General features: G+C 49.6%; 1 protein-coding gene across 12 annotated transcripts; it reads left to right on the top strand.

Moving 5' to 3' along the window:
• The first annotated feature begins 435 nt into the window (after positions 1-435).
• On the top strand, positions 436-16,065 carry ITGA10 (integrin subunit alpha 10). 12 transcript variants are annotated; one of them, XM_059929501.1, is made up of 30 exons: positions 436-527; positions 2,021-2,132; positions 2,332-2,441; positions 3,039-3,130; positions 3,357-3,471; positions 4,183-4,310; positions 4,481-4,629; positions 5,280-5,430; positions 5,634-5,799; positions 5,938-6,011; positions 6,243-6,387; positions 6,611-6,759; positions 6,962-7,105; positions 7,245-7,445; positions 7,746-7,876; positions 8,611-8,777; positions 8,874-9,016; positions 9,448-9,561; positions 9,758-9,843; positions 9,998-10,139; positions 10,273-10,392; positions 10,573-10,649; positions 10,809-10,898; positions 11,345-11,429; positions 11,600-11,713; positions 11,974-12,054; positions 12,201-12,314; positions 13,682-13,777; positions 14,054-14,167; positions 14,465-16,065. In XM_059929501.1, the coding sequence occupies exons 1-30, from the start codon at positions 476-478 to the stop codon at positions 14,528-14,530; spliced, it is 3,528 nt and encodes a 1,175-aa protein (XP_059785484.1). In that variant the 5' UTR covers positions 436-475; the 3' UTR covers positions 14,531-16,065. The 12 variants fall into 12 exon arrangements, 11 of the variants coding, with proteins under 11 accessions (XP_059785484.1, XP_059785492.1, XP_059785480.1 ...); XM_059929509.1 differs by having other exon boundaries at positions 7,242-7,445; positions 10,300-10,392; XM_059929497.1 differs by having other exon boundaries at positions 7,242-7,445.
• Positions 16,066-16,334: the final 269 nt, after the last annotated feature.

The following is a 16,334-nucleotide window of genomic DNA, read 5'->3' as shown; positions in this document are numbered from 1 at the left end:
TGACTTCACATGTTGGGACTCTGAGTAGGTGGGGAAATGATATCACTGTTATCAGCTCTTTCATTTTCCATATTCCAGGTTGACATAAATAAGGTTAGGAGGTAAAAAGAATCTATCTCCCACTCCTACCTTCTATTCCAAACCTGAGGAAAGCATTATTGCTAGGCAACAACAAAGGACAGAAAAAAAAGGAAGAGAAAGAAAGGACAGAAAGTCAAGAATTGCGTTCTCTTTGGTTACTGAGATGATGCCTCCAGGGGGCAGCACCAAGGCAGAGAAATACACTAAAATTGCTCATTCCTCCTTTGCTTGGTCTGGGGCTCCCCACACTTCCCCACCATTACTCCTCCCATTCCTTCCAACTTTATTTTTAGCTGCCAGTGGGAGGGGGCAGGATGGGAGGGAAAGTACAGAAAACAGAGAAGGAGAGGGACAGAGGCACAGAGGACTTCTCACGCGGACAGAACATCCAGACATGGAGTTCCCCCTCATCCCCCACCTGTTCTTGCCCCTGATGTTCCTGACAGGTGAGGGAGGTTAACTTCTTGGTTTCTGGTGGGAACGGAAGATATATGGATTGTTTAGCATTGGCATCTTTACGGTTAAAATTCTTTGGGAGTTAGGTTAAGAGGTTAACCGATTCTATGTTTCGTGTGTGTGTGTGTGTGTGTGCGCGCGTACATGTGCGCATGGGTTTGCATTCTTTTGCCCACACATATGACTGCCTGGTAAGGGCTGAAGCTGTCCAGTGCCTTGTGTAATATTTGTGTCCAATTAAATAAAACTTTGTCCTAAGCCCTGGAGGAGTGAGGCAACCAAAAAGAAACATGATGTGAACTTCCACAGGGCTAGTCTGATTACTATTATCCCCCTCCCTACTTCTCCCTGCCCTTGGTGGTCTCTGGGTTCCTGAGACATAACTGACTAACTGTGTGGTCAGAACTCTGGTTTTATCTAACCAATGAGCTACAGTTCCTGGTCACACAGCCTTGCCAGTCTCCTGGATGCAAAAAGGCTCACATACAAAACACTTTTCTGAAAATGAGCATGTTTTGAGACAGAGCTATAGCCATTGGTGAAAGTGGTGGTGGGGTGGCCTGAGAGGGGGTTACTTGAAGGAACAAGTCACAGGGAAAGAACCATGGGAGGGACAAGAGGCCTGGAATTTTTCCTCATCAGTGCCCTGTAATCTTCGTTTCCTAAAATACCAGCTCTGATTTTAAACAGATTGGGGTTGGGAGGGAAGAGTCAGCAAGAACATGATTGAGGGGGTCTTTAGAGTGGGCTGAGAGTTAAGGAAGAAATGCAAGTAAGCAGGGGGCAGTTGGGAGGGGGGATGAATTAGAAAGGAAGTGGATCGTGAGAAACTTTGGGAGTGATGGGACCCTTGGAAAAGATGTATGGCAAACCTTGTATGTAGGCAGGCAAGTGGCTCCACCCAGTTAATTACCACTGAGGTTTCCAGGGCTGGAGTCAGCCAGAGACCTAGACATTGGAGAAAGAGAGAGTGTAACAATGATACTGGGAGTCAAGAAGAGACAGGAAGAGAAGAAGAGACCCAGACATGCAGTGTTCACTAACCTCTTGTTTTCCCTGTGGTCCTGGGTTTGGGGAGAATTTGTAAGGAATAGTTGTTCTGGGGCTGCAGAAAGGCCTTCTCCCTCTTTTGACCCTCACAGCTTGGAGAGGAGGATGTGTAGGAGGAATGATGTAGAAAAGAGGAACTTGACCCTTCCAGACATGTCTGTAAATGAAATTTGGGGGATAGGAATGGAAATACATCTGTGCAACAGCATGGCAGAGGGCCACAGGTTAGACATCTGGACCCAAACACAGGAAGAAAATCATCCTTGCTTGGAGTACATGACATTCACAGAGTCCAGGGCAGCTTATGAGTAAGAAGAAGGGAGATAGGCTGAGGTCAAAAAGTTCCCTTCACGGTTTCTCTCTGGTTGTACCTGTGGGCATTCATTAGGCTCTCTGGCTGATTCCTGCTAACCTTATGATCCTGGCCCCCCAGGTCTCTGCTCTCCCTTTAACCTGGACGTGCATCACCCACGCCTATTTCCAGGGCCACCGGAGGCTGAATTTGGATACAGTGTCTTACAACATGTTGGGGGTGGACGCCGATGGTGAGGAGGAAACCAGAGGGCCGTGGGATTGGGACTGTGATAGAGCTGTTAAAGGGGAGGCAAGGTAGATGGAAATATAAACTAATCTGGTTCTTTGGAAATGGCTGGGGCTCTAGACTTGCCATCACCATGCCCTTTCCCTCTGGCCTATCTCAAGTGTCATATTTACGCTATGCTTGTATTCATTTCCTCCTCCCAGGATGTTGGTGGGTGCCCCCTGGGATGGGCCTTCAGGTGACCGAAGGGGAGATGTTTATCGCTGCCCTGTAGGGGGCTCCCACAACGCCCCATGTGCCAAGGGCCACTTGGGTAAGAAGACTCCTCACTCTTCCACTCCTAACCTCTAACCTTGATACACTAGTAGCTTTGACCCCTTACACCTCACTTTTTTTTTTTTTTTAATTTTTTTGGAGCATAGTTGATTTACAATGTTGTGTTAGTTTCAGGTGTACAGCAAAGTGATTCAGTTATACATATACATATATTCATTCTTTTTCAGATTCTTTTCCCATATAGGTTATTATAGAATACTGAGTAGAGTTCCCTGTGCTATACAGTAGGTCCTTGTTGATTATCTATTTTATATATAGTAGTGTGTGTATGTTAATCCCAAGCTCCTAATTTATCCCTCCCCCCTCCACGTTTCCCCTTCGGTAGCCGTAAGTTTGTTTTCAAAATCTGTGAGTCTGTTTCTGTTTTGTAAATAAGTTCATAGATAACATTTAAAAAAAAATTAGATTCCACATATGAGTGATATCACACCTTACTTCTTTACCTCCATATCCCACGTACTCCTCTTCCTGACTTGATCCGGGCCTCTTCTCATCCTCTTCCAAAGTCACCCTGAACTCAGTCACCCCATCTGTGACCCCATGATCTCATGCTCTTCCACTCCACTCCAACCAGGTGACTATCCACTGGGAAATTCATCTCGTCCTGCTGTGAATATGCACCTGGGGATGTCTCTACTGGAGACAGTTGGTGATGGGGGATTCATGGTAAGCTAAGGAAAGGGTGGTGGCGGGGGCTGTGAAGGTTTGTGGTAGAGAAAAGGGCGGTATGATAAGGGAAACTGGTCTATGTGGAGGGGTCAAGGAGTTAAAAACCCTAGAAAGCAAGGAGGGGGGTCTTGGGGAGTGGTCTCAATGCCTCTTTTGACAAAGAGCATGTTCTGAGGGTGCCCTCCCAAGCCTGGGAGTAACTGTTTCCTCTATCCATCCCCAGGCTTGTGCCCCTCTCTGGTCTCATGCTTGTGGCTCATCTGTCTTCAGTTCTGGGATATGTGCCCGTGTAGATGCTTCGTTCCAGCCCCAGGGAAGCCTGGCACCCACTGTACAACGTGAGCCAGGAGAAGGGCCTGAGGACTCAGTCCCTAGAACGGGGTGCAGGGTGGGAAAAAGATGGGGCCACAGGGTATGATGCTTGACAGGGGAACTGCATGGCTTATCCTTACTGCTACCTAACGTGTCCGCAAAAGCTCCATGTTTCCTAACAGATGAGAATTCAGACTCTTTACCAGGTCGTCAAGACTCCATGAACTGATTTAATCAACTTCAAAAACTCAACTCTCACTATATCCCTTCATACCCTACACCTTGGCTATAGCCTTCACCTCACCATTCTCCTATGGGTCATCTATTTTTATACTTCCGTCTCTTTTCGTTTAAAGTGTTCTCCACCCAAATGCCTTCGTGTTTAGTCTCCTCGCCTCAAACATCTCCAGTCTTCAGTATCTTCTCAGTCGCTGCCTCCTTTGATTCTCCTCCATCAGAACTGACCCTCTTTTTTTCTCTCACATCATAGAGTGGTGCTATGTTTCTACTAGCGCTTAATTCCTTCTTTGTTTTTTTAGTCAGTTGTATATATGCCCATCTTCTCTTTTATTCATTTTTATATTTACCCAGGACCTGGCACACTACCTTCCTTATATGTAAGAAGTGCCTAATAAATGTTTGAATTAAATGTGCCCTCCTGTGACCTCTTCCCTTGTTGCCCCCATGCCCAATGTCCTTTACCCCTCTGTTCCCCATCACCATACCCCTCCTCCTAGGCTGCCCCACATACATGGATGTCGTCATTGTGTTGGATGGCTCCAACAGCATCTACCCCTGGTCTGAAGTTCAGACCTTCCTGCGAAGACTAGTAGGGAGATTATTTATTGACCCGGAGCAGATACAGGTAAGAGAAGGCAACATGGATGGGCTTGAAGGGGAGAGACAGGGAGAGAGGAGATAAATGTAGGTAGCATCTTCAGTAGTATCCAGGTGCTCGTCTCCCCTCCCTCGCATACCTTCTCCACCCCCCACCCCCATACTCACACTCCATTAGAGTGCACACTTTATTCTCAGGTGGGACTGGTACAGTATGGGGAGAGCTCTGTACATGAGTGGTCCCTGGGAGATTTCCGAACCAAAGAAGAAGTGGTGAGAGCAGCAAGGAACCTGAGCCGGCGGGAGGGACGAGAAACAAAGACTGCTCAAGCAATAATGATGGCCTGGTGAGGCACTGGGAAGGGGGGTGTGGGAAGCCAGAAGGGTTAGGGGAGGCTTTGGAGTGCAGTGTGTACATCCCAAGATGTCTTGCCAGCTTATCTTTGTTTGCACACTAATGTAGGTGGGGGAAGGCTAAATTGGCTGTCATTGCACTCATTGCATTTCTACAAATTGTCTGTATCTGTGTCTCTACATGTTTCTGCTTTATTTATCTCTGCAGACAGAATTCTCTCTGTCTATATACCTCCACTCCCACTTTGCTCTTGGCCCTCGGGTTTTCCACCACTCATGTGCTAGCCTATTTTCCAAACGTGACAAAACTCATCTCTGGGAAGACTCCCCTGACCTGACCATTCTCCTTTATTCTACGTTCCCTTAATATTTGTCCTCCTAAATACAATATTTGCTGAATGAATCTATGAGTGAATGGATTTTATACTTACTTACATTGATGATATGCTGCTCTATATGTTCTATGACATTCAGACATTTGAGCTCTTACTGTGTGCCAGTCTCTACGCTAGACAGTTGGGGAGATGGGCTAAAAGGCAAGAGGCCTGACCTCGGTGAACTGCTGACAGTGTTAAGTACTGTGTGTATGTGTATCTATCTGCACACATCTGATCACACCTCACTCCTTTCTGTCTCTTCTCAGCACAGAAGGATTCAGTCAGTCCCATGGGGGCCGACCAGAGGCTGCCAGGCTACTGGTGGTTGTCACTGATGGAGAGTCACATGATGGAGAGGAACTTCCTACAGCACTAAAGGCCTGTGAAGCTGCAAGAGTGACACGCTATGGGATTGCGGTGAGAACAGCTCTGGATCTGGAAGGGTAGAAGGGATTGGGGAGGGTGACACTGAGGACTGGGAACTTAAGGAAAACGGGCATTGACCACTTCCCAGACATCAGCCATATTCCCTTTCTTCTCTTTAGTTGGCTGTGTCCTGTACAGCTCTACCGTCTCACAGCACACAGCTAGCAGACCCCACCTTTATCTCCTGACCCCAGGTCCTTGGTCACTACCTCCGGCGGCAGCGAGACCCCAGCTCTTTCCTGCAGGAAATCAGAGCTATTGCCAGTGATCCAGACGAGAGATTCTTCTTCAATGTCACAGATGAAGCAGCACTGACTGACATTGTGGATGCATTAGGGGACCGGATTTTTGGCCTTGAGGGTAATGATTACCCTGGAGAAACAGAGGACAGGGTAGGGGGAGTTCTGGGGTATAGGTGGGCTTCTGGAATAAGTTCAGAAGGTCAAAGGGGAAACTGTCTTCCCTTATATTGCCTCATGATGTTTTCTCACACTCAAGGGTCCCACGGAGAAAATGAAAGCTCCTTTGGGCTGGAAATGTCTCAGATTGGTTTCTCTACTCATCGGCTAAAGGTTGGACAGACTCTGACCCCTCTCAACATCTGACTCCTTCCAGCCTCTAACTCAGACAGCTTCAACCCCAGGGCTCTTCTAGATTCCTCCTTTATTCAATGTCCATGCTGACCTTCCCATACCTCACCAACTGACCCCAGCATGCCCTCAGTGACCCTCTCACTCCTGGAGAGGTTTTTCTTCTTATTCCCCACTGTCTTTTCAGCGACCCCATCTGGTTCTGCCCTACAGGATGGGATTCTCTTCGGGATGGTGGGGGCTTATGACTGGGGGGGCTCAGTGTTATGGCTTGAAGAAGGTCGCCGCCTCTTCCCGCCACGGACGGCCCTGGAAGATGAGTTCCCCCCTGCATTGCAGAACCATGCAGCCTACCTGGGTGAGTAGCAGAGAGCTGCAAAGGATTAGACGGTGGAGGGGGAAAAATGCTTCCTCAGTTGGGGGTGGGATGGGGGGTATAAGGTACTCACTGTTAACTCATGCGGTTTCTCACTGATCTCGTGCTACCTTCCTTTGGGACCCCCTTCTGTGCCTTTAGGGAAACCTCCTACTCTGACCCCATCTTCTTTCCCTTTCACCCCCGATTCCTTGTCCACTTCTAGGTTACTCTGTTTCCTCCATGCTTTTGCGGGGTGGACGCCGCCTCTTTCTCTCAGGAGCTCCTCGGTTTAGACATCGAGGAAAGGTCATCGCCTTCCAGCTTAAGAAAGATGGGGCTGTGAGGGTCGCCCAGAGCCTCCAGGGGGAGCAGGTGAGACCCTTGGCTCCTGAGGGACCTTCAGGCTATGGGGGAAGAGAGTGAAGGGACAAGAGAGGGACCTTAAAAGTCTGTGTTGAATTCTGGTTGGCAGAGTCTGTCAGGGATGTGAGGACCAGATTGGCAGGTGCTTCCCACTTGTCCATAATCTTGCCTTCCCTTTCCTCTGGGGTCACCACTACCCACCGCTCTCCAGATTGGCTCGTACTTTGGCAGTGAGCTCTGCCCATTGGATACGGATGGGGATGGAACAACTGACGTCTTGCTTGTGGCTGCCCCCATGTTCCTGGGGCCCCAGAACAAGGAGACAGGACGTGTTTATGTGTATCTGGTGGGCCAGGTGAGACTTGCTGGGATACCCTAGAGCTTGTCTGTGGGGGGCAAAGGGAGGGAGGGAAGGCACACACATTTGAGGGCTGGCCGAGAGGTCGGGACTGTCAAATCAGCATCTTCTGTCTTCTCCTCACCTCCACCAGCAGTCCTTGCTGACACTCCAGGGAACACTTCAGCCAGAACCCCCGCAGGATGCTCGGTTTGGCTTTGCCATGGCTGCCCTTCCTGATCTGAACCAAGATGGTTTTGCTGATGTGGCTATGGGAGCGCCCCTGGAGGATGGGCACCGTGGAGCACTGTACCTCTATCACGGGACCCAGAGTGGAGTCAAGACCCGTCCTGCCCAGGTCAGGAGTGCCCCGACGAGGCAGGGGCATGGTGGGAGGAAGGGGAAGGGAGGTGCACCCTTTGGTTATCATTGCTCCCCTGGGCTTGAGACCCAAACTGAACAAGTGCCTTTTTTATCAGTAGTCAAAAAGGTGAGGCGGTGGGGTAGGAAACATGTTGCTGTACTAGGGACTCTTGAATACAGGCAAGTTTCTCTCATTCCTCGTCATGCCTGAGGGGAGAATTAGAAAAAGCTAGGTGGGAGGCCTGGGAAACCAGTTGTGTGAGTCTCTGCTCAGTCTCTCCCCTCTCCCTCTCAGCGGATTGCTGCTGTCTCCATGCCACAGGCCCTCAGCTACTTTGGCCGAAGTGTGGATGGCCGGTTAGATCTGGATGGAGATGACCTGGTAGATGTTGCTGTGGGTGCCCAAGGGGCAGCCATCCTGCTCAGGTGAGCGGCCCCAGCTCAGGTAGCAGTAGACAGCATGGCATAGCTGTTAAAAGCAAGGGCTTTGGAGTCACAAACTTACATTTGGCTTTCTTGATCAACTTACTCTATGCCTCCATTTCCTAGTTTATAAAATGGGAATAATAATAGTATCTGCCTTAGACGTTTGTTGTGAGGATTAAACGCGATAATCTGTGAAAAGATCTAAACACAGTGCCTAGAACACGGCAAGTGCTGATTAAATGTTAGCTATTGGGACTTGCCTGGTAGTGCAGTGGTTAAGAATCCGCCTGCCAATGCAGGGGACACGGGTTCAAGCCCTGGTCTGGGAAGATCCCACATGCCGCGGAGCAACTAAGCCCGTGCGCTACAACTACTGAGCCCGCATACCACAACTGCTGAAACCCACACACCTAGAGCCCATGCTCCACAACAGGAGAGGCCACCGCAATGAGAAGCCCATGCACCAAGGCCAAGAGTAGCACCTGCTTGCCGCAGCTAGAGAGAAAGCCCACACGCAGCAGCAAAGACCCAGGCAGCCAAAAATAAAAATAAATTAATTTTTAAAAAATGTTAGCTATTATCTTACTTCCATCAGAAGGTTCAGGGGAGGCGGACACATGTGTCCCCTAGCTCCTTATTCTTTCCTTTGACCTCAGGGAGGCAAACACTGGGGACTGCCTTTCTCAAAGGACTTTCTTCCCTCTGCTAGACTATCTTTCCCACCCTGTTCCCAGCTCCCGGCCCATTGTCCACCTGACCCCTTCACTGGATGTGACCCCGCCGGCCATCAGTGTGGTTCAGAGGGACTGCAAGCGACGCAGCCAGGAGGCAGCATGCCTATCCGCAGCCCTTTGCTTCCAAGTGACCTCCCGCACTCCCGGCCGCTGGGATCGCCAATTCCGTGAGTCACTAGAGTGCATGCTAGGCAGCTCTCAACCCCTTGCCTGCCATGGTCTTGGGACCCCTCTCCACCTGCACTCTTGCCTGCCCCATTCAGATGTGCGGTTCATAGCATCGCTGGATGAGTGGACAGCTGGGGCCCGTGCAGCGTTTGACGGCTCTGGCCAGAGGCTGCCCCCTCGGCGGCTCCGGCTCAGTGTGGGGACTATCACTTGTGAGCCGCTGCACTTCCATGTGCTGGTGAGGAGGGGGCAGGAAGTGCTTTGCATCAGGGCCTGGGAGTGAGAAGGAGGCTGAATCAGAGGGAGGACTTTCTGCTGGATCGGCAAGAAAGCCAGAGTCAGGAGTGTGAGAAAGATCAGACTGTGGAGTCCGGCTGATCTGGGTTTGAATCCTGCTCTGCCGTTTACCACCTGTAAATTCTGGCAAGTCATATAACCTGCAAACCTTAGTTTCCTTGCCTGAAAAGGGAGGGATAATAATAGCAACTACAAAATAGGAGTTAGCTGTCTTAGAATTAAATGTAATAGTATTGATAAAACCTTAGGACAGTGCCCAGCACATAGAAAGTGCTCAGTAAATGATCGCCATAATTATCACATTCTGCTAGGATTCCTGGGTCGTGTCCCTAATCCTGGCTCCCCATAATCCTTGACTCTGGTTTCTCTCAGGATACATCAGATTACCTCCGGCCAGTGGCCTTGACTGTGACCTTTGCTTTGGACAACACCACAAAGCCAGGGCCTGTGCTGGATGAGGGCTCACCCACCTCCATACGAAAGCTGGTCAGAAGTGCCAAGCCCTGCCCTGCCCTGGGTCCCAACACTGCCCTTCTCAGTGAATTCAAGAGAAAGGGGAGGGAGGAGACATGAGATCACAGTGAAATCTAACTTGGGCACCCACTCTTTTCACTTTTCCCTCAATCCCATTCCTTTCTCCCATGCCTTCCTCTCAGCCCTCAGCCCCTTCTCTCTCCTCTAGGTCCCCTTCTCGAAGGACTGTGGCCCTGACAATGAATGTGTCACAGATCTGGTACTTCGAGCTAATATGGACATCAGAGGCTCCAGGTGGGATGGACATGAATTGGCCAAACGGGGGTGACCCGAGACAGATCAGAAGGGACTTGAAGGGAGATGGAGGGTTGTTTCTTGCCCAGGAAGACAGAAGCGAGGCTTCTGGCGCTCCTTCAACTCTGGGCTCTCTTTTATCCACGACTCCTAGGAAGGACCCATTCGTGGTTCGAGGTGGTCGGCGGAAAGTGCTGGTGTCAGCAACTCTGGAGAACAGGAAGGAAAATGCCTACAACACTAGCCTGAGTCTCAGCTTCTCCAGAAACCTTCACCTGTCCAGTCTTACTCCTCAGGTGCCCTTGGGGGAGGGAATTTGGGAGGAGTCAGGGAAGGAGGAGGACGATTGGGGTATTGGCTGTGAGGGGCCCTAGGGAAAGGCTGTGTTTGGAGGCTGCAGGCAGGAGGGCAGTTGTAGCCCCACCTTAGCCTTCACCCCCCTTCCTCTGCTCTCAGGGGGATGGCCCAGCGAAGGTGGAGTGTGCAGCCCCTTCCCCTCATGCCCGCCTCTGCAGCGTGGGGCATCCTGTCTTCCAGGCTGGAGCCAAGGTGAGTTGGGGCCCAGGATGAGAAAGGGCCTCAGAGAGATCAGGGGCTGGAATCTGCGGGGCCTGGGAGTTTAGGAAAGGAGGCACACAAGGGCTGCTGTTCCTCTGTAGTTGTCCCATGAGGAGAAATCTACCATGTCCCTCTCCCCCAGGAGAAATCTACCATGTCCCTCTCCCCCAGGTGACCTTTCTGCTAGAGTTTGAGTTTAGCTGCTCCTTCCTCCTGAGCCAGGTCCTTGTGAGGCTGACTGCCACCAGGTGAGAACAATGGGCATTTCCTCCCAGGCTGCTCCTGTTGGGTCTTGGTGGTGGTGGTGTGTGGGTGGGAGCAGGGGTGGAAACAGCGTGACTCCTTTACTCTAGAGAGGGGTGTCTGAGACAGGGCTGGGATGCGAGCCTCTCCCCCTGACCCTACAGCAATAGCCTGGAGAGAAATGGCACGCTTCATGATAACACAGCCCAGACCTCAGCCTACATCCAGTATGAGCCTCACCTCCTATTTTCTAGGTATGGCTCAGCTCCCCACTGAGACCCCATTCTGACCCCAGACTCATACTCTTTATGTTTCCCCCCTCTCCCTCCATGTGCTTCAGTGTTCCCAAACACCAAACCCTTAGGGCTGCTCTATCTTTTTGCCTTCAATCCCACTCGTGCTGAAGCTTCTCTTAAGTATCTTCTCTTTCTTTCTTAGGTATAGGTATACCTATGCATCCTAGTTGTAGGGCTTTGCTGGGCCCTGGGGGTTGGAGCTGGTGTGATGGGATATGGGGTGTGGCCATAAAGTTTGTACCAAGTCTATGTCATGTCTCATTTCTATCTTCTCTATGTAACCCCATCTCTTTATCCATGTGCTGGCCCTGCCTTCCCTGAATCCATGTCTGTGTGCTGACCATGTGCCCCTGTGTCTGTGTCATGGCTGTGACCATGTGCTTCCTGACTTGGTGTCCACGCAGTGAGTCCACTCTGCACCGCTATGAGGTTCACCCATATGGGACCCTCCCAGAGGGCCCTGGCCCTGAATTCAAAACCACTCTTAGGGTGAGAAGCTGGAGGGGCCTTGGCATAAGCAGAGGGAGGGGGAGGAGTTCCTGGGAAAAGGATGGGAGGAGTCTCTCTTAGATTTCAGTGGTATCGAGGGTAAAGAGGAACAGATGAGGAAGCGTCTTTCTCTGTCTCTCACCTCTTCCCATTTCCAATCCTCCTTTTAGGTTCAGAACCTTGGCTGCTATGTGCTCAGTGGCCTCATCATCTCAGCCCTCCTTCCAGCTGTGGCCCATGGGGGCAATTACTTCCTGTCACTGTCTCAAGTCATCACTAACAATGTGAGTCTGGGCTAGGGGCGTATGGAACCCTGCCATCTTGATTTGGTGGACTCACCCAGCTCCCAGCGTCCTGGGTCACTGCTCTCAGGGCTCCTCCCTCCCTGGGGGCGCCTTTCTTTCACATATGTAGCTTCTTTGAGAAGAAAGGAAGGGCTCACCCAGGGAAGAACTACAGGAGTGTGGGTGGTGTGCGCCTGCTCAGCCTGGAGTGGCCGGCCTCTCACCATCAAGAGGGTCCCTCAAGTTGGATCTTCCTCTAGGCAAGCTGCACAGTGCAGAACCTGACTGAGCCCCCAGAGCCCCCTGTGCATCCAGAGGAGCTTCAGCACACAAGCTGGCTGGTATGAGTCACAGGAGGGTGAAGAAGGTGTCCAGAGTGGGAATGCAGGGGGCAGCAGTAGAGTTTGGAGCCTTGGGCTGGAGAGTAGAGTGGGGAGTGGGGGATATTTCCACCCCAGCGTCCTGATCTGTCTCTCTCTTCTGATAGAATGGGAGCAATTCCCGGTGTCAGGTCATGAGGTGCCACCTTGGGCGACTGGCAAAGGGGACTGAGGTCTCTGTTGGACTACTGAGGCTGGTTCACAATGAATTTTTCCGAAGGGTAAACTTTTCCTTTTCCACTGCTTTCCCCTGCTGCTCCTATCTGGGACTGTAGCATAGGCTTTTCTGGTAGACAGACTCGTGTTCAAGTTCACGCTTTGCCTCCTACTCACAAAGTTATTTCATTTTTCTAAGTTTCTTTCTCTTCATCTCTAAAATGGGGAGGAAAAGACCTACTTCATGGGGTTGTTGTAAAGACTAAATGAATAATGAGATGAACTCACTAGAAGCTAGTTACTATTCTTGTATTTTCCTCCATTTATCATCTCTTAGTGTTATATCAATAATCAACCAACATTTATAGTATACCTAAATTCAATCAACCCATCAAATGCCTGCTATATAAAAAGCCCTCTATTAGGTAGACACTGAGAAGAATATCCTCAACATTTAGCACCATGCCTAACTCATTGTAGTGATTTAATACATTTTTATTAAGTGAATGAGTAAATAGTTGATATTACATGCAGGGTAAGCATGGAGGGTAGTGGGAAGTGATATTGTATAGTGAAAGAGATCTAGATTATGAAAGTTCTTTAAAGCCGGGAAGATGAAATCGAGCCTAATATGATAGGCAGTCAGGAGTTGTGTGAGTTCCTGAGAAGGGAAATGACCTCTTAATTATAACAGCTGTTTAGTACTAGGGGTTTATATTGTGCTTTCCCATGTTCCGTATACTTTGAATTACACAAGATCCCTGGGATGTAGGCATCTTTCAGGGAAGTTAAGTCTGACAGTTAATCCTTCCCTAAGTCTGGTTCTCTCTTTCTCTCTTTGGTATCCTTTTTTCATTCATTTATTTATTCTTTTAACAAAGATTTATTGAGAAACTGTGCTAGGCACTAGGGACACATAAATTACTAACACACAACCCTTGACCTCAAGGATCTTATAGTTCAGAGGTGAAAGACAGAGAAGTAAACAGAATATTATAACCTGATCCAGGGTGATGGGGGTTAGGAGGAAACACTTCCCTACTTCCCAGAGGGGATGACATCTAAAGGAAGGGTAGGAGTTAGCCAAAGAAAGAGGAGTTGAATGCATTTCAGGTAGAGCAAACAGAGTATATGAAGGGCCATAGGCTTTCCATCTGTTACCCTTCTTTTCTTTCCCCATCGGTCTCCAACCTTTTCCTCTGGTTTTGAACGTCCTGGAAGTTGTGCCCCTCAGCCTCATCTTTGCCATTAGGGTTCTGAGAGCCTTATCACCTGATGATGGCTCACTTTATTTTTTTTAATTTTTGAATTTTATTTTATTTATTTTTTTATACAGCAGGTTCTTATTAGTTATCCATTTTATACATATATTAGTCAATCCCAATCTCCCAATTCAGATGATGGCTCACTTTAAATGTCTTTCCATTCACAGGCCAAATTCAAGTCTCTGACAGTGGTCAGCACCTTCAAGCTGGGAACTGAGGAGGGCAGTGTCCTACAGCTGACTGAAGCCTCCCGTTGGAGTGAGGTGGGGCTGGAGACTGAGTCTGAGAGCTGTGGAACCAGTAAGGGTGGCAGTGGCCTAAGGGCACCTGTGAGCTTTTTCAGAACAGAGGTGTCTTCGTTAGGCAGCAGTCAGGGAGTCAGAAGTGATAAATCAGAATGGTGGGGTCCCACTGCCTCCATTCCTACCTCAGTCTCTTTCCTTTTAGTCTTCTATTTTGCGGCTGGCTTTGCTACAACGTGGGGTGAGGCTAGCTGGGCAAAAGGGTGCAAATAAAAAACAACTCTCCTTCCTATGCAGAGCCTCCTGGAGGTGATTCAGTCCCTCCCTGTCCTCATCTCCCTGTGGATCCTCATTGGCAGTGTCCTGGGAGGGCTGCTTCTGCTTGCTCTCCTTGTCTTCTGCCTTTGGAAGGTAAGCACTTCTGTCGTGGGGAGTACGGGGCACGGTGCTCATGAATTAAGGAATCCTTGATTATAGCCGGGAGAACTGGATTTGTGCTGGGCAGCTAAGCAGGCTGTGGGTGTCATGCCCAGATCTCCTTCACTGTCCTCCAGAAATGTTGGTTGAGTTAAACTAAGCCAAATAAAATAAATTTGAATCTCAGTTTTGGAAGCAGAACAAAATTGAAGACTTCAGATACATCTGAGGGCTGTTGGCCAGGTCCCCAGGCAGGGCATTTGGTGATGCCTCTTATCTCTTTCCCTACAGCTTGGCTTCTTTGCCCGTAAGAAAATCCCCGAGGAAGAAAAAAGAGAAGAGAAATTGGAGCAATGAATGTAGAATAAAGCCCTAGAAAGTCCTCCCTGGCAGCTTCTCCAAAAGACTTGCATAACAGCAGAGGTTTGGGGGCTCAGATGGGACACGAAGAAGCCTCTGGACTATCTCCCCAGACCTGCAGCCTGACTTGACCTTTGAGTCATGAGGATGCTGCTGGCAAGAGATGAGGCCTTACCTCAGATGAGAAGGGCTGGCACTACACTCCCACCCTGTGCTTCCCTCCTTACCATCCTGGTTCCAGAGCCAACACTGGGGCCTTAGTCTAGGGCCCTTTTTTCCCCATCCCCAGGAATCAAGAATTTTTTCCCTAGGTCCCTGACTTCTTTCAGTTTCCCTCTACATCCTCCCTCACAATTTGGAAAGGACGAGGGTTATCTTCCTCCATTTCCCACCTCTCACCTTCCTGCCTTCTCCCCACTCCAAAGGAGAGAGCTGACGTTGGCTTGAACGAAGTAAAGTCAACATCTGCTGCTTTCCTGTGGAGTCTGGTGATTCAGAGGGCCGGATGGGGAGAGTCAACAGGAAAAAAGGAGGGAGGAGGAAAAGCCACAAGAGACATTCTGTACAATTCCAAGGAACAGAGAAGCCTTTAGACAGGCAACTGCCATCCCCCTGAAACCTGAGACTTTCGTGGTGCACTCGCCCGCCCTCAGGTGCTGGTGAAACGGAGCTGCCCCAGGCCTGCTGGGCAAGGATTTCCCAACTCTCCAGCCTTCCCTGGGAGCAAAGCCAGAGCTGGGTGCCCGATTCTCTGGAGCCAGGGGCCCCCACGTGGCTAGAGCTGGAATAACAGAGAAGACTGGATACCCTAGGCAGTCCTCTCTCAGGCCTCACACACTCGTGAGCCCTCCTTGAAGCCTCCTTATAGAAACTAGAGAGAAGGGAGAGGATTGCTTGATGGTGGGAAACCCTTTCACCTTACTAGATTTTGGAAGCAGCAGCCCCATGGGGTCTGAATTAAGGAAGAAGCTGAAGTAGGTGGCAAGAGGTCTCTGGGAAGCAAGACCTTACTCACTTGGCACTGTTTATGTAGCACAAATAGCTCCTAGGAAATGTTTCTGGGGCATCTCCAGTCATACCTTGTAGGGCTTCTCTGGTAGAATCAGTTGGACAGCCCTTGCTTGATGTTTACTGGAAATTCTCAAGTTAGTTTCTATCTCTGGACCACCCCACCTGACTCCCATTTTTTGGTCATGGCCAGTAAAGAGAATTGGATTCTCATTGACAACTGGGTAACATATAGTTCTCTGTAATCAAGACTTTGGACACCAAAGTTAGTTACTGGTCTCTAGAGGGCAGCTCTGACAGCCATTTGAAGAATCAGCACCCATTTAGAGCTGAGAAGAGAGGGGACCCGATTGGGCAGTTGACTAGCTGCCACAGACTCTGTCCTCCAGGGCTGTTCTTGAGATCTGGTCACAGTGTTTATTTTGGCATGTCTCTGGCCTTTTGCAGACAGAATTGTCTCTGTTTCCTAGCAGAGTAGACAGTATATCAGATGGTCAGAACAAATAAAGTTCAGTGTCAAATGACTTCTGGCTCTATTTGAGTTCCCTGGGATATAGACTGCTCACAAATGGTGAGAGGTGGAGTCTCGGTTTACCTTGAGACCTTATACAATTGAGTCCCTGGAAGGCAAGGTTATGAAGTATTTGAAATGTTTTCTGTGACTCTCCCACTGGAGATGTACTCCAGCCTCCTGCAATCCTCACCTACTTAAGTGAGCGTAGAGTGTAAAATGTGTAGGTTTGGTAAACACACAGGCCTATACTGAAATCCCAGGTCTGCCATTTATGAGCTA

Source organism: Balaenoptera ricei, chromosome 1 (assembly GCF_028023285.1).
Source record: "Balaenoptera ricei isolate mBalRic1 chromosome 1, mBalRic1.hap2, whole genome shotgun sequence".
Lineage (NCBI taxonomy): Eukaryota > Metazoa > Chordata > Mammalia > Artiodactyla > Balaenopteridae > Balaenoptera > Balaenoptera ricei.
Note: the sequence above shows the minus strand (reverse complement) of the source record. Positions and strands in the feature narration are given on the sequence as shown.